Raw genomic sequence first — 19,183 nt, forward strand, 5'->3', positions numbered from 1 at the left:
GTGCCCGCGCATACCGAACCCATTTCTCTCTTTCCAGCCACTCCCGCCTTTCCGTCCATACTTTCTTCTGCTTCTTTGCTGAGCCTCACTCGGGATGCTGGTCCGGCGGTGCACGGTGAAGCATTGAGACAGCCCCCCCCCCCCCCCCCCCCCCCTCCTCCTCTTCTGACCTATGAACGAGACCCCAGATTGACTTTGGACTTGCTTGGCTCAAGCTTTACCCTCGCAGCCTTGGCCCGCGGTTCTGAGGCGGGATTATGTTTCTTGCGGTCTCCTCGACTTGCCCCCCTCCCCCTCCCCCTCCAAGGCGTGTACAAGGGGCGGCTGAGCATTACCCGTACGTCATCGGGAGGAATAAGAAAGACGGAAAGAAAAGTACGGTAAAGAGTCTTGGAGTCCAAGTTGCCTCCCAAGGGTCCGAGGGTCCTAGTTGTTTCCACGCAGCGTAACGTCCCTGTCTCAATGACACCTTTCATAGTTTGACGTGCCGTTTCTCGGTTGCGTCTACTGTACCTTGGGTGAGGGGAGGTAGGTAATAGTAGCATTAGTAACTAGCATCCCGTCCCGTGTGCGTGCTTATCTACAACAAGATGTGTGTGGGTGTATGGTATGTATGTGCATGCCTTGCCTGTGATATGTGTAAGATCATCCCGCCAACACAGTGTAGAGATATACGACAAAAAAGAGGGAAGCCAAAAAGCCTAGATCCTTGCCCGTACTATACAAAAAAGAACAGCATAAAGTCTTGGCCGACTTGAGATTTCTCAGGAACCGCCCGGCAATCCAAATGTTTCGTGCCTCCGCCGTTGTCTCGTATGTATGGCAAACGCACCACGCGCCCGCCGATTTTGCCCCCCTGTTTCGTTCTCTCACTCGGGAAAAGCGCAGACCGCACGCAGTAGGCAACGATGTTGGCGTCCGGCGGGGCTCTGGGGAAATCGGGGGACACCCGGCCGATGTCAACGATGTGCCGGCCGGGCGAATCCTACAAAGGCGATCGTATACACCGTCGGCGTCGGCTTCGTTCTTGTTCGGTTTCGGAATGTGGGGTCTCTCTCACTCTCTAGCAGGTCCGTTCTCCTCGTCCACGGGTTCTAGCTGTTGCTGCAGCATTTCACCTTTTACCCGTGCTTCCTCCCAATCCTTCATCCTTCTTTTGCCACTTGGGTCGAGTCAGTCGCGACATGTCATCATCAGAACTCTGCAGTACGTCCAAAACCATGGCTTGCTTTCCGACGGGATGAGAATTAAGCCCCCCCCTCCCAAGGGGTTTTTAATCAATGATGTCGCCGGCGGCCGAACCGGCGATTGGAAATTTCGGAAAGGATTCCGCCAAGGTTCACGGCCTCGGCCGCCCGCCGCTCGATTCTTCATGGCGTCTAAAGTCTGCACAATGCTCGGACGTCTCTGTAGAAGGGGGAGGCAGGCACTAGCTAGCTGTCGTCCAACGTCGCAAGGCAGATAATTCGGCAACATGGTGCGGCACGACGTTCGAGATAGTCTTGACAAGTTGACACGACCAGAGCGATGTGGTAGTTCGTTCATCCCCCTCCGCCCCCCCCACGGAAGATGACCGACAACTTGGACGCTAGGAAACGTAGTCTACGGAGAAGGACTTAATTTTCTGCACTACGGAATTACCTTAGTTCGGTTTCTTCTTCGAGTCTTCGACCGAACAATAGCTTTCTTTCCTCCATGTCGGCTGGGAGCGTGGGGCCCCTTCTTTTCCCCCCCTCTGAACTGCCGATACGCCGAGTGCGCAAAGAGCGACGTGAACTGAACCTGCGGGCAACGCTCGTCCCGGCAGACAGGAAAAGGGAAAAAAAAGGAGGGTGGAAAAGAGCGGTCACGGGCCATGCAAACGGGAAGTGTGGCTATCGTCGCATTGCCTTTAGATCCGGGGCATCTCCTTGTTTTTTCCCTTTTCTCCGCACACACACATACACACACACTCACACCCCCCGGCTGTTGCTGATCAAGCAAATCGCTGGCGCTGTCGATCCGGTGCTTGTTCGGCAACCGTACGGATTCACACGCAAATCGAACGGCATCTCAGAGCAGAGTAAGGGAGGGGTGGAGGAGAGGAGAGAGACCCGTGTCTCTCTCGGATCGAATCCCTAGAATGCCTTATGCGCCGTTGAGTTCGTTTTCCGATTGGACAAACCCGCAGGAAAAAAAAAGGACTAAACCAAAATCCGGGAGAGAGAGAGAGAGAGCCACGCACATGCGTGCCAACTAAACCCCGACATCTCGATCAGATGGCGGACTTTCGCTGCCCACTACACACCAGTGACACGGAATCCGGACATGTTCGCCTCTACCATTTCCCTCTGAGCCACGTGAACGTCTCAGTCTGTGAGTACCTCATGTGGGATCAGATAATCAGGCCATTGGGGCTGCAAAGTGTATCAAAGCAGCAGCAAGAAACAGCAGATCAGAACGGGCACGCGTTTGATTTTGTTTCCTCTAGCGGGCAGCCGAGGCTAATGTAATGTATACCCAACGCAGACAGAACACCACTTGTGCTCCTTCTAGGGGGCTGACTATCCACGCGGTGGGAAGACTGCAGGGCCCGGTTGCTGGCCTTCTACAACCCAGACGCGGCCTTGTTAATCTTAACATTACGTGGTTACCTGAATGATAGACTTGTGAGAAGAGATGGTTAGATTTGGCACGGCCGAACACTGGTCTGGACTCTGATAGCCGGCGTCATAAACTAGTCTAGAAGCGAACACAACTTCAACCCAAGACTGCGGTTTCGCAGCTCCCCCAAGCCCCCCCTTCCAGAGGACTCTTCCTACTAGGTGCCAGGACAAGAGGAGGGTTTGTGATGGTTCTCTAGTGAACCTCATGGTCCCACGCCAAAGCCTTCTATTCGAAAGACGGACAAGGGGAAAAAAATGGGGGGAGGGTTTGTCCCAAGATGCGTGGATGCTACTACACGGTTAGCTCGCACCCAGAAGAGCGGAACCTGTCTTTGCCAGTCTCTGGGCATGGCATGGCACGGCATGGCTTTCCTCCAGTAACCTGTCAAGCAGCGCGCCGTGGAGAATAGTTCGCCACAGACTAAATTCGTTCATGTCATTGTGAGACTCGGGCACCACATGCCTTCAAGCCACGACGTGGGAAGAAATCTATTTGTGTGTCTGTTGTGGTAGGTAGGTAGGTAGGTAGGTATTCCTCACACCGAGATGGGGGAGCAGAGCAGAGGAGAAGCGTAAGATGGCATCTTTCCGTCCATTTTAGTCAACAGGAAAAGGCAACAAGTGGTGACGCCCAATATCGCCGGTCATACGGAAGTGAGAGACGAAGTGTCTTCCAGCCACGTGAAAAAGAGGTAGGACGACAGGAACCGCGGCGCCCACGCTACCCAACATCAATATTGAGGCTCCTCCCTCATTACCGGGAAAACCAACACACATTCTCTCTGGTGATCCCGGGTAGTTGCCACATCCTGTTTGGAAGTGTGATACTGCATACTGGCAGCTAGACTATATACGTAATTTGGTAAAACGCTGCTGGAGGAAGAGAGGAGGGGAGAGAGGCTGACCGGAACCGGTCTAGGGAGCGTACATCATAGTACAGCATTGGGTGTGTCACAACACAAAAACCTGCCAAAGAATGTTCGGAAATGTAAGACAAGAACGGCACGCACACGCACACACCGGGGGATTCTGTATCGAAACAAAGCAGAGCAAAGCAAAGGAAAGCCTAGCCCAGTCCAGCCCACCGGCAAACCGTTTGTTTTATGGTACTTGCCGCGAGGCTCAGCTTCCGTTGCATAACACTCTTGCTACCCAAACTCGGTCAAACATCACCAGTTGCCGCTGGGCAGGCTGAAAAAGACAAAGTCCATCCATCCTAACTTGAGTCTTTCCGAATCAGACGAGGCTTTGAAGGGAAAGAAATCTGAGGCGGACGGGACGACCCAGCCGGCGGAATCATTTCCTGGCGAAGACATTTCGTGCTGTCTGCCGGGCTGAGCTATATACACCCCGTTGTAACAATCCAGCGACAAAACCAGCGTCCGCGAGACCGAACATTGATGAGAGGCTGCAATCTACCAGAGATTGGACAAGACCTGTAGTTGAAAATGTCCCGGTAGTTGAGGGTTTGGAGGGTGGCTCCAGTTGCCGTTAGCCATGGCTCGGTAGCTGTCAGCCATTGCGCGCGCAACTTTTGGTTTCCCTAATTAAAAGAGACAAAACCCTGGCGGTGGCAGTAACCCTTGGAGAATAGAGATTTCTTCTGCACCCCCCTTGTTGCCATGGGATTAAGCTCAACCTTCTATTGGCATTCTAGAACTTGGATAGAACCCCCCTTCCGTCAAATTGACGGGCCCTTGAAAAGTTGACGGGGACCTGACGGGGGGCTCGGGAGCCACGTAAATGCGGGTTCTCGGATGAGATCATGAGCGTTTGATGAAAAGCCCCTTCCAGCCTTTCCCTCACCGTCACCCCCAATTTGTGAGCTTTCTTCAATGAAACGAAACCCCTTCTACATAGTTCCCGAACGGAGCCTTGGAGCCTGGAGGGACGAGAATACATGGATCCCGGCAACCAAGTTCAAACAAGACTGGGAAATGAGGTCGGGCAGTTCAAGGTAGACAAACCCCACGTCTCTCCCTCTGCCGGCGACGCGACGCATACTCAAAGCCGCATATCGGTACTGATGTATCCGTACCATGTACGGGAGTTCCATTATCAGAGGCCATGGCATGCTACACTCCCCCATGCCTACCCAGCCTCAGAGGGAGGCTGTGAGGAGGGTGAGCCCAAATATCCGCGGTCGTGTCGTACGACGGAGGGGTGCCGATCGCCCAGAAGTCCACCGAGAAAGCCGCTGCCCTATTCGTACTCTCCCTTGCTTTCGTCTGGTGTACACTACATAGGCGGCAATGATGCGGTGAGAGAGTGTTCGGTACTTCAAACCCAACCCAGTGACTGAACGGGGTGCTGCCTATTGGATATTGACATGGGCCATGGGGGTGTGTAATCGCCTCTAGATCCGGTGTCAAGAGCCGGGAGCGGGGACGGGGAGGGACGGGATGAAAAAGGCGGTGTTGACTGATCCAGGGTCGAAAGGGAAAATGGGTTTCGAACCTTCAAATCCATGATTGACTGACCCCTTGCGGCCTTACCCAAGGAAAGGCTGCAAAGCGATGATGGACTTTGACAAACCCTAGGCCACGATACATTCTCCCCATTCGGTGGTAAAGGGCAACTACCATCGTCCCGACCTTCTGCAAAGCTGAGGAGAAACATATTTACCTTTTCATGTCTTTCTCTATCTCTTGCTGGCCCGGGGAGTGTCCCCGACGTGACAGGGACAAAAAAGCAAAGTCCCAACTTGTGGCATCCCAAGACAGAGTTATTATGCGATGCGTTTGTTTGATGGCATCATTGGCTATCGAGCCGCAAAATGCTCGAGCTATCCAAAACCCTCCTACTGCGTGTCTCATTGGCACATGTGTATCGCGTACGTAAATCACGGCCAATAGGGCACCATGCCGTCAAGTTGGTGTCTTGAGGCCCGTCGTCGTCGCTGCATTCCATGGGCGCCTCTGTTTTCCGAATCCCGCATGGCAAGAGACTAGGCTAGCCATCTCTGCCCGGCCGGAGAGGGCGGCACCGTTGCAAACTGCATCCTCCAAACTTGTTTGCCCCCTTCCGATCCCAAGGTTACAAGGGGTTTAGACACCGCTATCGTCTGCGCAATGCCGGAAAAGACGAAGACGAACGCGCGCGGGAGTTGTGTGACATGAGATTGTGTGGCTTGTTCCTCAAAGCCAAGGGAAAGAAACGGTCGCTTGAACTACCGATCTCAGGCGTGACAAAGATGGCCAGGGAGCTCCCGGTCCCTTGCCATGTGGCATTGGAGAGATTGGTCCCGCGATTTCCCATCGGGTCTGCAATCTAGCAGCATCCGTGGGCATGCATCACCAAGTACGAGGAAAGCAAGCCGCCTCCGATTTGCCGTTGCCGCACCCTGTCTTGTCTTCTTGCGCGGCTTCCCTGGTTTCACGCTTGATCGGCCGAGCCGGTAGCCGGTGGCCGGCCGCACGGCGCAAGATTGGCGATGGCTCCCGATGAGGTTGAACAGTTCTCCTCCAGAGAATCCAATGGCTCCAGGCCCAACCGGTCGGTCGGTCGTTGGGGGCCGTACCTGTCAAGCTGGTATTGTATCCGCATATGACGGATGATAGGTACTCGTTGGCCAACCGGATGAGGTGTCGGTGACAATTGTTGACTCGAGGGGAAGACAAGTCGTTGCGAAATGTCAGCTGCTGGCAGCCCCTTGTAGCTCAACGTCTCTCTACCTCATAATAAGCGGCGTCAGCTCTCTGCTTTTTCCCCAGCCCGGCCTACCATGTGCCAGCGTACCAGCCTAACCCCAGGTGTGCCCGGCAAGCCCCCCAGCCCAACCCCAAATCCTCCTTACGACCAGGGCCCTGGAAACATCGTGTTCGAATTTCCGTGTGGCTTGCCTAGCCACGTGGCAATCTCCACCACTGAGACTGAGCCAGCCCGAATCTGGTATCATTTCTGGATTTTGTGTTCTGCCCGAAGCTTTCCACAGTGTTTGCTACCGTTGGGCGGGCTAAGAAACGCATCGTACGGTTCGTGCCTTTACACTGCACCCATACGCATCGCCGCGAGCTCTCATTAGCCGCTAGAAGAAGAGCGTGTGACAGTTGAATGTAAATTGAGGCGCTCAATCGTGCATGGTATTCAGCCGAGAACTGAAGACTAGGATGCTTGGGGCACCTGGACATTTTGACATCTGCACGTCGATGGTAGGCTGTCTCGCTTCGTCGAAGCGGGATCGCGCGCTTATCCATAGGTTTGTGTGGTGAACAGGGTTTGTGGTCGATAAGACGAACTGGTTTGACGCCCGATGGGTGAACGGCACCGGAAAGCTCTTTGACTCGTGAGTGTGCAAGGGCTTGCGCGCGAAGTTTACCGCATCATGACTCTTGCAGATATCCGTATAGATGACCTGGGTATTGGCGCTATCGAGACTAGCTATGTCGAAAGTGGCAGTAAACTTTTCCTCCCCTGAGCCACGAACCGAGATGCCGGCCTGGCTTCTTTCAATCCGCACCAAGTCACGCGCCTGCTCGATAATGAAGGTGTCTGTCTCCGTAGCGTCGTGGACATCAGGGTTAACCCCCAACGAACAAACAACGGCAAGAAGAAACCAACCGTTCGAGATAAGCCTTCCCAGCACACGTGTGGCTGCAGAATGACGGAAGCCACCCCGCATCCGGATTGACAGCAGAAACGGGAGAAGAAATTGCAGAACCCCCTCACGAGATATCCACGTGGAAATAAAGGGGGAGGGGGGTGAGCAAACTGATGAGAGGCAGGGCATCTCCAACCGCTGGGCACCCATCGTATGATCTTGCGACTCCATCTTGAGCGCTCCTCGCCTCCTAGCATTAGAATCCATACGGATATGCGCGTGATGCAAAGGAGGAGGTGGGGGTTGTTTGATCCAGAGTGATTTATGCGGCCTTCTCCCTGCCAGTCGCGGGAGATTTTCCTGGACCAGCAACTGCAGCTGCCACCCACGCGCGCAGTGTAGCAGTAACGTTTTCCCTCAAGTCTGTGGAAATTGACGCATTGTGGGGTTCTCCAACAGCCCATGGAAGATCAACGTCGAACGTCCAAGATGCCGTTCTGGTAGTTGGTAGACCAATCAAAGGTAAAGAAAACTTGCCGTTCGCTGGGAATAGTCGCCAGTGGCTATGACTGAGGAACACTTAATGATTGATTCGGTGATGGGACGATCGATGCCCCAGGTCACTAGCCCTGAAGCTAGGCCGTTGAGCCATTTCGCGCTGCAGGACAAGCCGTATGCATCTGTTTACGAGCATCAGCCCCGGGCCAGGCCACACGGTGTCAAGTCGATAGCTTCGTCGCAACCCCTGTCGGCCCCGCGAACGATGAGCCATGTCTTTGATCTGTCGATTTTTGGTTGCTTTTTCCTTCCAGCCTCCAATCGCCAGCCCGTCTCAGATGCCTCTGAAACGGCTTTCAGCTGATCAGCCACGAGATTCGACACGTGTTGAGTGAGCGCCACATGGCGCCGCCAAGTTTCTCCACATGTCATCACTCTGGCTATTGGGTCGATGCAAACTTATGGCTTAATAGTACGGACTCGTTGAGGCCACATTTCGTCACCAGAAACCTGCCCCTGTGCTTGCGTCCTCGTCAGTTTTCAGTGCGCAAATGCTTCACAGCCGAAAGACAAGACTCCAATGCAGAGCGGTAGTCGGATTGGCGAATCGTGACGAATATTCAGGCGTGTTGATGACTGAGCAATTGTGCTGGCACTGTGTCAGGAACATCGGTCCGCAAGCCGCACTCTCGTAAGCATCGAATTATTCTCTGCTCCGTATTGAGCTTGGTGCACTGTGGCGCGACCCACAGAGCCTAGGAGAGCGAAATTAGCAGAGGTATCCGTACCTCGCACTGCGATATTGCCTGAAGATTGGTGTAGTGACCTATCATGGGTAGCTCCATTGACAGGGAGCATCCCAACGAATTCTGACGCGTGCTAGCAGCTTTCAATTCGCGAACCTATCTTTGCTGCATAATTGCTGAATGCGCCCTACCAGCGTCTGGTGACTGAATTGCTACAGCTATGTAGCTCTTGGCAGCGAGGCTCATCTAGCACCACCGCGGCGTTATTCGTCGTGGGTGAAACACAAAGCCGTACCCGTAGTACCGCCTACCATAGGATCGATTAGATAGATGGATGTGTGCATTCAACATGAATCCATTGCTCGTGAAAATGCGCCACGAAGGAAGTGACAAGCCAAGATCGGTCAGTGGTCTAGCATCCACCATGCCTTGCATGTTTAGATGCCTTTTGCATCTTCGACTTCTGATGGTGTGCTGCGAGCATAATAGACTTGGTCCGTTGCGCCGGGGTTCCGCGGGCTTTCGTTTGATCTGAAATCCGACTTGGGTGCGAATAGAATGTAAGGTTCGTGCTGGCACTGCAGCAGTGCAGAAAGTTTGGCTAGCCAATCGCTACCAAAACTTGGTACGCTTCCACATCAGGGACAGACGCGGGAGGTCAACGAGCGAAACGTCAGACGTTTGAAACCGAGATATAGCAAGGTTGGCTGAAGCGAAGGTTAGAAGTCCTGGCTTCCAAAAAAGACTGAATGGGATAAGGCGTCGTCGATGTTCAAACTGGCTAATCGTAAGCAGGGCCCATTTTCCTTTTTCGTCATCATTATGATATTCCACAGCAAGGTTGCCCGGTTGTCCTCAACTCCGTTATGGGACTTTGAGAGGTGAGACCCATTCAGCTTGAATCAAACAGCAGTTACGGAGGTGCGTCTCAATAGTCCTTGCAGTTGCTGCCAAGACCAACCCCTGCCATAGACAGGGGAGTCGACAAGGGGCTGGCTAGGGTGTGTACAAGCGGCAGAATTCGGCCACTTCCACCCACTGTAATTATCGTCAATTCAGCGGTAAAAAGTCGTCAATTGAGGTCAATTAGTGGTCGTTTGACGGTATAATCCAGCCCGACGACCCTCTTTGTATTCATTGCCGCCCTCTAGGGCAATTATCTGTTGGATGTGGTGAGGTACCCTTTCTATCCATTTCTGGATCTCCTCTTGCGGTAATGCTTTCCAGCACTCTTGCCAGCGACGTACTGCTTCGGCCCGTGACGAAGGCGCCCCCTTCCTGGTGGTCCATCTCTTCATCCACGGCCAGCAAGGTTCAATGGGATTGAGGTCGGGCGAATTACCCGGCCAGAGAAGCTTCGTAATCTCGAAAAGGCTGTACGTATAGTGGGTGAAGTGATGGTCGTGAGCGGGTGCCTTGTCCTCTTGTACGATTGGATTACCAGGTAATCCTTTGATATAAGGGAATAATTTGGGTAATAGGATCTCTTTGCGGTATCTGTACCAGTCAATTCCGCCCTTGCCGTTCCGTATTAACTTGCCCGACTTCGCATTCCAATTGAATTGGGGCTTACGGCCCGGTTGGTTCCGTAAGCCCATTCGCTCCATACCACTCTCGAGCTCCCACTGTTGACGTCGAACGGGCTCGAGCTCTGCGTTAAGCTCGGTAATCACTGCGTCGGCAGCCTTCCTCTCAGCAGCAGTCTCGGGAATCCAACAGTGGCACGGCCCTTTCGAATCGTATGAGAAAGACCCCCAAAACATGAATTCGGAATAACCCTTCCACCTCTCTCGTATGCACTGCCTAGAGTAGGCCTCGTCTGGGCGACGCCAGAGCTTATAGCTACCGCGGCGGTGGTTGAGGGCAACCGCGGTCTCGTCTGACCATACAACCCGCTTCCAATCGTCGAGGGTCCAGTATTGGTGGTCGAGGCACCACTTAAGTCGCTCTTGCCGCATCCTTTTCGTTAAGCCTGGCTTGCGGGTTGGTTTGGTCTTGTGGAAGCCATAGCGACGAAGGATTCGCCAAACAGTCATTGCAGATACGTCAACGCCCTCGTCCCTTAATAGGTCCCCAGCAATATCAGTACAGTTCTTTTCACGCCCATACCGGTCGCGGCAGACCTTGCGGATGACGGCATCGTTGACCTCTTTCGTCTGTTTGGTTGGACGGCCACTTCGGGGGGCATCTTCGTAATGGGCGGGCTCAATCGAGAAGGTAGGAGCAGTTGGGTCGAATCCGTTCTTTTTTGCGCGGGCAAGAACGTCGTAAACAGTTCGAACTGGAATTTCTAGAGCCTGAGAGACCTGTTCAGCAGTCCACCCAACAAGTCGACTTCGTAGAGCAAGAATCACTGCCCTGACGCCTGGATCTAGCTTCTTCTTTGTCGGCATCTCAGGATCCATACTGAGGAAAAAAGAGCAGCGTAGTAAGTAGCGATTTGGCGGTTTTGATATTATCGTAGGATTAGTGGTAGTATCGTAATGGCGGTGTATGGGGTAAAATCGTTGCTATGGGCAGTGCTGGGGGGAAAGTAAGTAAAGTGGGTCAAGATCAATCCCTAGGCTCTTATTGGTTCAGATGGGCAGTAATTGTGGGTCTGGGGCTTGGCAGCGACTGCAAGGACTATTGAGACGCACCTCCGTACTAACCCCTGTATGGCCTGGGGGTTTTAGCTCGTGTTTCCACGAAGGCTTCTAGAAGCCTGGACGTTACTCCATACTTGTGCGGAACTTAGATGTGGGCGTCAGGCGGCGGTGCAAGACTGCGAGTATCCTTAGGCCCCACCTACCCCGGTATCACAGAAACGACAGGCCGGACCAGTCATGGAGCGCATCCATCCGTAGCATCCGTTGTCTCTGTGCTGTCACCGCGTGGCTTGTTGCTACGGGATGTATTGATAGGTAGCGGGCCGGTCGACAAGCAGCCGAGCCAATTTATAGGTCCGGCAGGGTCTGCGTTTGTGTGGGCTTTAGTTGGCATAAGTGGTCATGATGAAACGTGTCTGATTATTGCAGCAGGGCTGTAGTTCGTAGCCTGAAAAGAGAGCAGCTAGATGATGCAGCCGGTTGTAGACTGTCACCGCCAAAATTCGAACAGTCTGGAGCGCCTTTCGTTGATGTTACCCCGTGTATCCGTAAGCCGGGAGAGGCCAAAGCTTGCGGTGTGAACCGTGGATTGATACTCCGTAGACACATTAGTATCCTATATTGCCTATCGACGCTGATTGGCCGAGAACGTGGAGTCAAAGATGACTTCTGTAGCAAGGCGCTAAGCTGTAGGTAGATGAATCTGAAGAGGCTGCTTGTCGCCTAGCGCCCCATCCATCCTTTGTTAGTCAACTGGAAAGGTAGGCCTGGTTGGCAAACGGCGTCCGAGTGGGCGTTTTTGGGGGACGCAAGGCTCCGACTGCCAAGGGGGTAAAGATCGGCGTCCAGGGACCAAGGCACCAAAGCAACTCTGTCGGAAATAACGAGCCACGGAGGGTCCATCCAGCAGCTCCTCCATCATTACGGTGACTCCGAAGTTTACGTGTATTTCCATCCAGGGCGCGTCTACGGATATCTGAGCACACACCCATCAGTCAGCTCAACGTATCCGAACATGTGTGAGACTGTTAAAGCGTAGCAGCGGGGCAAGGAAGGTATCCAGTGCACATCGTCGATACGGGCCGTTGGGCTGGAGGCGAGCTCGGTCAGCTTTTCTATGGTGTCAAGATAGGGTACCGTGAGGTTGGGTTTGCCAACGGGATACCACTCAGAAGGCTGTTGTCCCCTTTGCCAATAGCAGAGTGCCTGTGCGCGATTGAATGCGTTGCGCGACCGTGACGAGTGGTGAAGAAACTGCAGTGCAACATCCGAGATGGATTGCCGAAGAACACTGCCGATTGATTTGTGTTTTCTGCTATTTTGCGTTTGTCGTGGTTCGTCGTCAATACTGTGGCAGTGACTCTTTCGATTGCCGTCGAGTTGTTTCAGGTGTCCTGAATCGCCGACGGAGAGAACGCCGACTTTCTCGTCCAGTGGGGTGAATTGGAGGTGAAGTCAAGAGACCGAGGGTCCTAGACTAGATACGAGTACCGGTATTCATCCTACAGAGTAGGTACTCTGTGGTGTAGATGCTCTGACTCCGCCAGTCTCTGTCAGTCTTGGTTGACCATGCAAGTGCAGACAAACATTGGATGACGTTGGGTGCGTATTGGGCTTCCCGCACCAGCCCGTTGAGGTGAAGTGAGGGGACGGGTGCGGAAGCCAAAGAAGTATTCGTAGACTAAGGCAAGGTAGGATGCTGTGACGATGTGCTTGGGCAGAATGTCAATACTTCGTAGGCGTGGCAGGTGGGTGAGAGAGAAAGGTTAGTTACGGGTACCGTAGGATGCCACGCTGCGTAGTAAGGTAATTACTGTGGTATTGTTAGGGGCCACGGGAGGAGGATTGGAGGTGGCGTGGGCGAATTTGGGTTTGGATGTCCTGCATGGTGACGATCAATGAGCGACGAGCATCCCGACCCTGGAGTGTCGAGAACGTGGTTGTGTCGAAAATTCAAAAAAGGCAGCGTAGCAGCGTTTGGTACGGAGAACGGAGAGCGGAGAACGGAGTACGGAGTACATTGGATAGGTAAGGTAGATATGTGGATAGGTGCGAAAGATGGCAGCCGAAAAGGATTAAAGGGGAAATGAGGGGAGGGGCGGCAGGGCCAGCCCCCAGGAAGGAAGGACCAGGGGTGTGGTGGCTCTGCGTGGCAGCAACGTGACGCCGCCAAAGAAAGACGCGGGCCCATCTGGATCCACTGCGTGGCTGCAGGGAAGGTGCAGGCCCAAAACAGCTTGGCTTGGTGGGAAGGATCCCTGAGGCCACGCGCCGATCTGTTCGGCCTGGTGGTGAGACTTCCAGGTGCGGCCCCATAACCCATGTCTCATTGGCGGAGGCCGGCCCTGCTGTACCTTCGTATGGATACCCGTCTCTCTCTCTATCTCTTTTTTTCTTTTCTTTTTCTTTGGCATGACGGCGCAATGCAGGTGGTTCCCCAGTACCCTACTCCGTACAGTACCTCGGAACTTCAGAACACGCCGTAGACAGGGAACCTGAGGTAATGTCAACCATCGCATTGCTTCAAAGGAGTGGGAAAGAACGGTGCAGACCCAGCAAATACACTTTCACTCACTACACCACTATCGCGTGAAGGATTACGGAACCGGGGGAAGTTTGAGGTACATCTGACATTAGGAACGTCAGGCGTCTGGTGGGCGCAGACCACATGTGCCGGTGGGATGAGGTACGGACCGTACGGTTATGTTCCAGGCTTTGATCACAGTTTTTTCCCTCTCTCTTGCTTAGGTAATGGACTGTTCAGGCACGCCGTACGCTGCACGCCGTACACCGCACGCGGGCAACGGAAATAAGGAAAGAAACGGAGAGAGAGAGACAACGGCGGCCGGCGGACGGGCAGTTCCTCCTGCCTGCCAGGCATACCAGGCTGCATTAAGCTTGTCTCTTTTTATTTTTTTGGTCCTTCTTCTTTCCTTTCTGCACCTCCCTGCGCTCATGGATGGGCATGAAGTAAGGAGTAGTAAGTACTCGTTACTGCCTGCCTTCCACCGCCTCGCCACCTTATATCCGAACTCGAAAGGCATCTTGCCTCGTACCCTTGTCGTCTCCACCTCTTCTCCAGTCTTTCTACCGTCATTGGTCGATAGATCTGGGTACCTGCCTGGATCATCCGGCAACACATGGGAGCCATGAGATGGGAGCCACCCGGTCTTGTTTCTGCACGCCTCTTGTCAATTCCTTTTTTTTTTGTGCCGAAAGTGTGTGTACACAGTGTTAAGAGTGCGAAGCCCCCGCTTCCTCAGAAGTACCTTCTTCCGCTCTCTTGTCTCCCTCAGGATCTCTCAACTCATCCCCACTCAATATCCACTTTGGTCCGTCCTCAAGCATCCAATTAACCACCACAACTGGTAGCAGTATGGACTATCAACCGCGACCCTTTACGGTAACCCGACGGCGTCGTCAGCCAAAAAAGACCTCTCGTTCGCTCGCCCTTGCTGAGCAGCGTGCGATCTCAGGTGCCTAAGTGGGCGGGCGGGCGCTGCACAGCGTATTCGCATCAAATTATCATCATCACCGCCTTTTCAACCTCTACTCGAGGCCCTCCTCTCGGCCCTCCTCTCCCCCCAGCCTCATCCACTGGTGGGACTACCCGCCGCACGAGTTTCCCAATTTCTGGATCCCGTCTGATGGAGTCTGGACGTGTTCGTCTACCCGCAATCGGGTATCCTCACTGTGCCAGCTAGACGACCGTGTTGTATCTGCAAGGCCGATATAATCGAAGCTGTGGATTCTCTCGGTTCTTCGAAATACACGCTCATGTCCCGATTTCCAAGCCCGCCTGACTAAGGTAGTCCCCCTTCTCAATCCAAGCCTTACAGATCATAGTACCGGTATTGATGCACGTGTTTTGACAACGCCTCTCTCTACACCTACACTATCCCACGCCCCGCTCATCTTCACAACCAAACAACCCCACGTTGCATGTTCCTCTTGCGATGGATAGTTCAGGGCGGGCTAGTATAGTGTAGTATGACCTACCGGCCGCTCGTGTTGCCACGCCAATCCTCACAGAGCTCAACAGTCGTCACTTGTTAGGCATTCTCCTCCTGGGGCCGACATGGCGGGAGTAATCTGAGTTCAGAACCAGATATCAGACGGCGAAGAACCCGCACGCTTGGCTGCCTGGCCCCCCCCCTAGCATGTCCGCTGCACCTCACGTACCCTCTTGGCCATGTCTTCCAAAGGAGCCTACCTACTTGGCCTCTCTCAACCTTCTCTCTATCTCTTCCCCGTTGGTTCCCTGCAGGTGCCTTGTGCCATGCGTGTATGCGTGCGTGCTTCGATCGCTCCCCTTCCTCACCCCAGTCCCCTATCCGTCCATCCATCCAGTTCATCGGCATCTAAGACGCCCGTTTCCCGAGTATTCCCAAAGGTAGATGGTGACTTACCCGGGGGCCTAGGCCCTGTCCAAGGTCCTCTGACATCAGAGTAAGGCACACAACATAAGACGGACGTCCATTGCAAGGAGCGGCGGCGGCAGGCACCGATAGAAGAAGTGTGCCTGTGAGTATGAAAGCCCCGACATCGCAAGGTCGTACGTAGTATGTAAATCGTATCATAGTTGCGCCCCTTCCTGCCTCCCGTGAAAGGACTCATAGGCGCATGGCCTGCAGGTGATAGCTCATTCACACATTGTCTTGATGCAGTCAATGGGGGCCAGATGGCGAGATGGATGCTGCATACTATAGCCTGCAATATAGTGCAAAAGTCAGGGAGCGGGAGAGGCTCCTTACAACAGCCATATTTCGCTGCTTTGCGAACCATCCTAGGGGCATGTCGTTGCCGCAACGGTGGTCCAGCACATGATCGACTTTTTCCTTATCAGACTATGCTATGCCAAGACTATCCAGTCATTGGGAGAGAGGGAGTATCCGTAGAGTTCGATTGGTAGGGCTCGATAGGTTGCGAAACGCTCTGTAACGCCGTACCTGCGAGGTATGTCTGCCTTTTTTGTTGTTGTCTTGCCTTTGGGGGTTGGGGTGGGCGCATGAGGGAGCGAGGGGAGGTATGTATGCATGGCAACCTCAGCGCACTTAGGCGCGGCCGGATGTAATGACATGGCAGATGTTCTGCCCGTCGCATCCGATCAAACGGCACCCAGCCGTGGCCTACGAAACTAGGTAGGTAGGTTCTCTGTTCCTGGTTCTTGCTGGAGTAGGATTGGTACAAACGGGCGGAAGGGGAAAAAAAAAAGAAAAAATAACCAAAAAGGTTAGGAAGGGGGCAACGTCGTTCCTTGAACGGAGAGAGAGAGTTTGACGGACGGGTCATTGCGTACCCTTTTGATATCTCGGCCATGCGTCCGTCTTCCGAATCGAATATCGGAAGTCGATATCGGAAGACGGGGGGGGGGGGGGGGGGAACGAACTCAGACTTACATGACAACATGTCAGTGGGCAGAAAGATTGATAAAGAAGAGAGAGAGCAAAATTGTCGGATCCCGAAGGTTCATGACTCTGTGCATCTATATTCGTATCATAGAAAAGACAAAAACAAAAAGGAGGCAAGTCAATATCAACACGAGCCACTAACTGTCACCAGAAACAAGCGAGCCTTCGGGAAAGCGAAGTGGATAATGTCAAGGGAGAAACGACGGCGCCGAACCAGGCAGATGGGTTCTGGTTCTTTGCTAGCAACGATTGATAATTGCTGATGTGATGTCGGTGCACCACCACACGGCCGCAGCTTTTTATTTTCGAACGGCTTCGGGAGCTCGTGATCCACTTGGCCCGACAAGACCAGCGGAATGTCCGTATCACATTGACCACATGGCATCTTTCTGTCAAACGCAAAAGCTTTCGCTAGGGTCCAAGGTCTCGCGAGGTTGTCGTATCTTTTCGGGGATCATGTCCATATTACCAAGTTAAACCATTTCCGGTAGTATACACCGCGGGCCGGCGACTTGTTGTCTCTTTCTCTCTTGAAATTCTTCTTCATAGTTCCCGGCCCTAGAGCAACGATCGGTTGTTGAACAAGAAATAGAAACCAACCACACAGCACAGCCAGACTTGCCGGACGGCAATAGAAAAATAAATAGAGCTCGCGGCTGTTCAAAATCGTGTCTTTGCACCATTCCTCTCCCGGTTCACACTGTAGGCAACGGCTTTTGATGGAGCTAGGCGCGATGGGTTGAGGAAGACCTGCATGGCTCCCTGTTCCCTACCCACCACAAGGAGGAGGGGAGGAGGGAGGGGGTGGGAGCACATGATAATCCCTACCGCCGTCGTCCATTCATGACCCTCTCACCTTTTTTCCACACCTTGAATACGGCCCCCCCCTCTTCTCCCCTTGCCCACCACCCCCAATATGGGACATAGCCATGCCATGGGGCCCGGACAGCCTTCCCCCCTTGACTTCCCCCGATGGCCGCGAATCTCAGCACACCGCATATCTCAACTCCATTGATATCACAAGGGAGCTTTTTTTTTTCTTTTTTTCTTCTCTCATTCAAAAAGATGAGGTAAGGATGAGTGGCCTCGGTCACACACACATATGCAGCCAGGCTTTTAGCCAGGGTGACAAGGAGCCTATTCTAGGGAAAGAGGGAATGGTCCCGATGAATACCTACGGCATCGAACCAGGGAAACCGCTCGGGGATAAAGGGTTAAAGGTAAGGGTAAGGGTAAGGGGAGGGGAGGGGAACGGAGGCAATACGGCGTGCGGCGGCGCACAGCCGGGAGTTCTGCAATAAGGCGAAGGTGCGGCGCGCGGCGAGATATGATATCCCTACGACATGCTGCGTAAGGCGTGCTGGGGTAAGGTAGCCAGCCAGCGGCACACCTTTGGGTAGGGTGAGGTGTGATTGAGTGAGGAGTGATGGAGTGGGAGGCGCCGTGCCTCATGGCGAAGGCGCAGGCAGGGCACATGGCAGCCAGAGTGAGGAGCCCCCCCCCCCCCCCCCCCCCTGGGCGTTGAGTTGAGGAAAATTGGGGGTGTGGTGTTGAGCAAGGGTAAGGTATACAACTTTTGAAGTGTGGCCTATTTGGATGGATGGATGGATGGATGGATGCTTCATTGCTCGCATGTGCGGCGGTTCAGTTTGGAATGCGACGTTGATTGGGTAGGGTATTGATGGCTGTGAGTGTGAGTGTGAGTGTGAGTGTGAGTGTGAGTGAGTGAGTGGATGAATGTGAGTGAAAGAGGTATGTCTTTCGAGATGAGAGGATGAGAGGAGCTCTCATATGAGAGAGTTGTCTCTCACTCCCCGCTGGCCTCCGTCACTCCGTCCCGGATGGTGAGGGGTGAAGAAGGAGCAACGGAGTGGAGGGGGGTTCCATCACCTACAACCTACTTCTGAACGGCCATGTGTGCTCTCAAGAGGGGGGAGTGCGCTGGAATGGGGACCTTCCATTGGGGATCCAGGCCAGAGGGTCCACACACGACACCTTTTTTTTTTTTTTTTTTTTCCCACTGCAATGGGCCGCCGTCCAGCGGGGACTTGTTTGGTGGTGGATTTCTCTCAACCAAGACCTGGACTAACGGCAGGTGGCAGTTTCCTCCTCTATCCAATCTGAGGTCTGAACGGTGCGATACGGATACAGAGCCCTTAGTACGGATATAAAAGTACAATACGGATACAATCACGACATTCCATAGGCCCACATCGTCAACCGTTAGGGAAAGCCTTTTTTTCCGAATGGGCAAAGGAGAAGGCAAGGGAAATCAGATAGGCACCGGTTCTAGAACTTCGGAAACGACTTACATAAACAATCTCACACCACGAAGCCACGGATGCATGTAATGGGCTCATCATCGGGTTAAAAACAAAAAGGTACCTTACAGACAGTGGATAGCGGACGGTGGACGGCGGCCGGTCAGCGACGGCCACGGAGGGACATGCAGCGGCACCACCATTATTAATCTGCCTCGTGGCAAGCAGCTCTATTCATCCATGAAGGGGTTGCGGCATGGCTGGCCACACGGCATAGCTCCCGTCTTCTGGTGCGTGGACGAATGCCTGCCTTGCATGCTACCGAATGAGAAATGCAGACAGACAGTCCATTCCAGGCCCACCCTTCACAGTACGGAGTAAGGACACCTCAAGGTAGATGGTATCAGAGAACGAGACTATGAGTACGACAAGTGTGAAAGAGCGTAGGCAACATAAGAATAAAACACGTTGGATGGATCCCCCCCCCCCCCGAA

At 53.6% G+C, this 19,183-nt stretch overlaps 2 protein-coding genes across 2 annotated transcripts; one reads left to right on the forward strand and one right to left on the reverse strand.

The window, feature by feature from the left end:
- Positions 1 to 666: 666 nt before the first annotated feature.
- On the forward strand, positions 667 to 1,609 carry BDP55DRAFT_211019 (uncharacterized protein). Its single transcript, XM_060565995.1, has 2 exons — positions 667 to 1,535; positions 1,593 to 1,609. The coding sequence occupies exon 1, from the start codon at positions 788 to 790 to the stop codon at positions 1,463 to 1,465; it is 678 nt and encodes a 225-aa protein (XP_060435666.1). The 5' UTR covers positions 667 to 787; the 3' UTR covers positions 1,466 to 1,535; positions 1,593 to 1,609.
- Positions 1,610 to 6,691: 5,082 nt separating this feature from the next.
- On the reverse strand, positions 6,692 to 7,601 carry BDP55DRAFT_211045 (uncharacterized protein). The gene has a single exon (XM_060565996.1). The coding sequence runs from the start codon at positions 7,450 to 7,452 to the stop codon at positions 6,715 to 6,717; it is 738 nt and encodes a 245-aa protein (XP_060435667.1). The 5' UTR covers positions 7,453 to 7,601; the 3' UTR covers positions 6,692 to 6,714.
- Between the last annotated feature and the right edge of the window lie 11,582 nt (positions 7,602 to 19,183).

The sequence above is a fragment of the Colletotrichum godetiae genome (assembly GCF_030913485.1).
Source record: "Colletotrichum godetiae strain CBS 193.32 chromosome Unknown BDP55scaffold_3, whole genome shotgun sequence".
Lineage (NCBI taxonomy): Eukaryota > Fungi > Ascomycota > Sordariomycetes > Glomerellales > Glomerellaceae > Colletotrichum > Colletotrichum godetiae.

What these genes read in the sequence shown, in the direction of transcription:
- BDP55DRAFT_211019 (XM_060565995.1), top strand. Translation starts at nt 788, where the DNA reads ATGTTTCGTGCCTCCGCCGTTGTCTCGTATGTATGGCAAACGCACCAC.
- BDP55DRAFT_211045 (XM_060565996.1), bottom strand. Translation starts at nt 7,452, where the DNA reads ATGGATTCTAATGCTAGGAGGCGAGGAGCGCTCAAGATGGAGTCGCAA.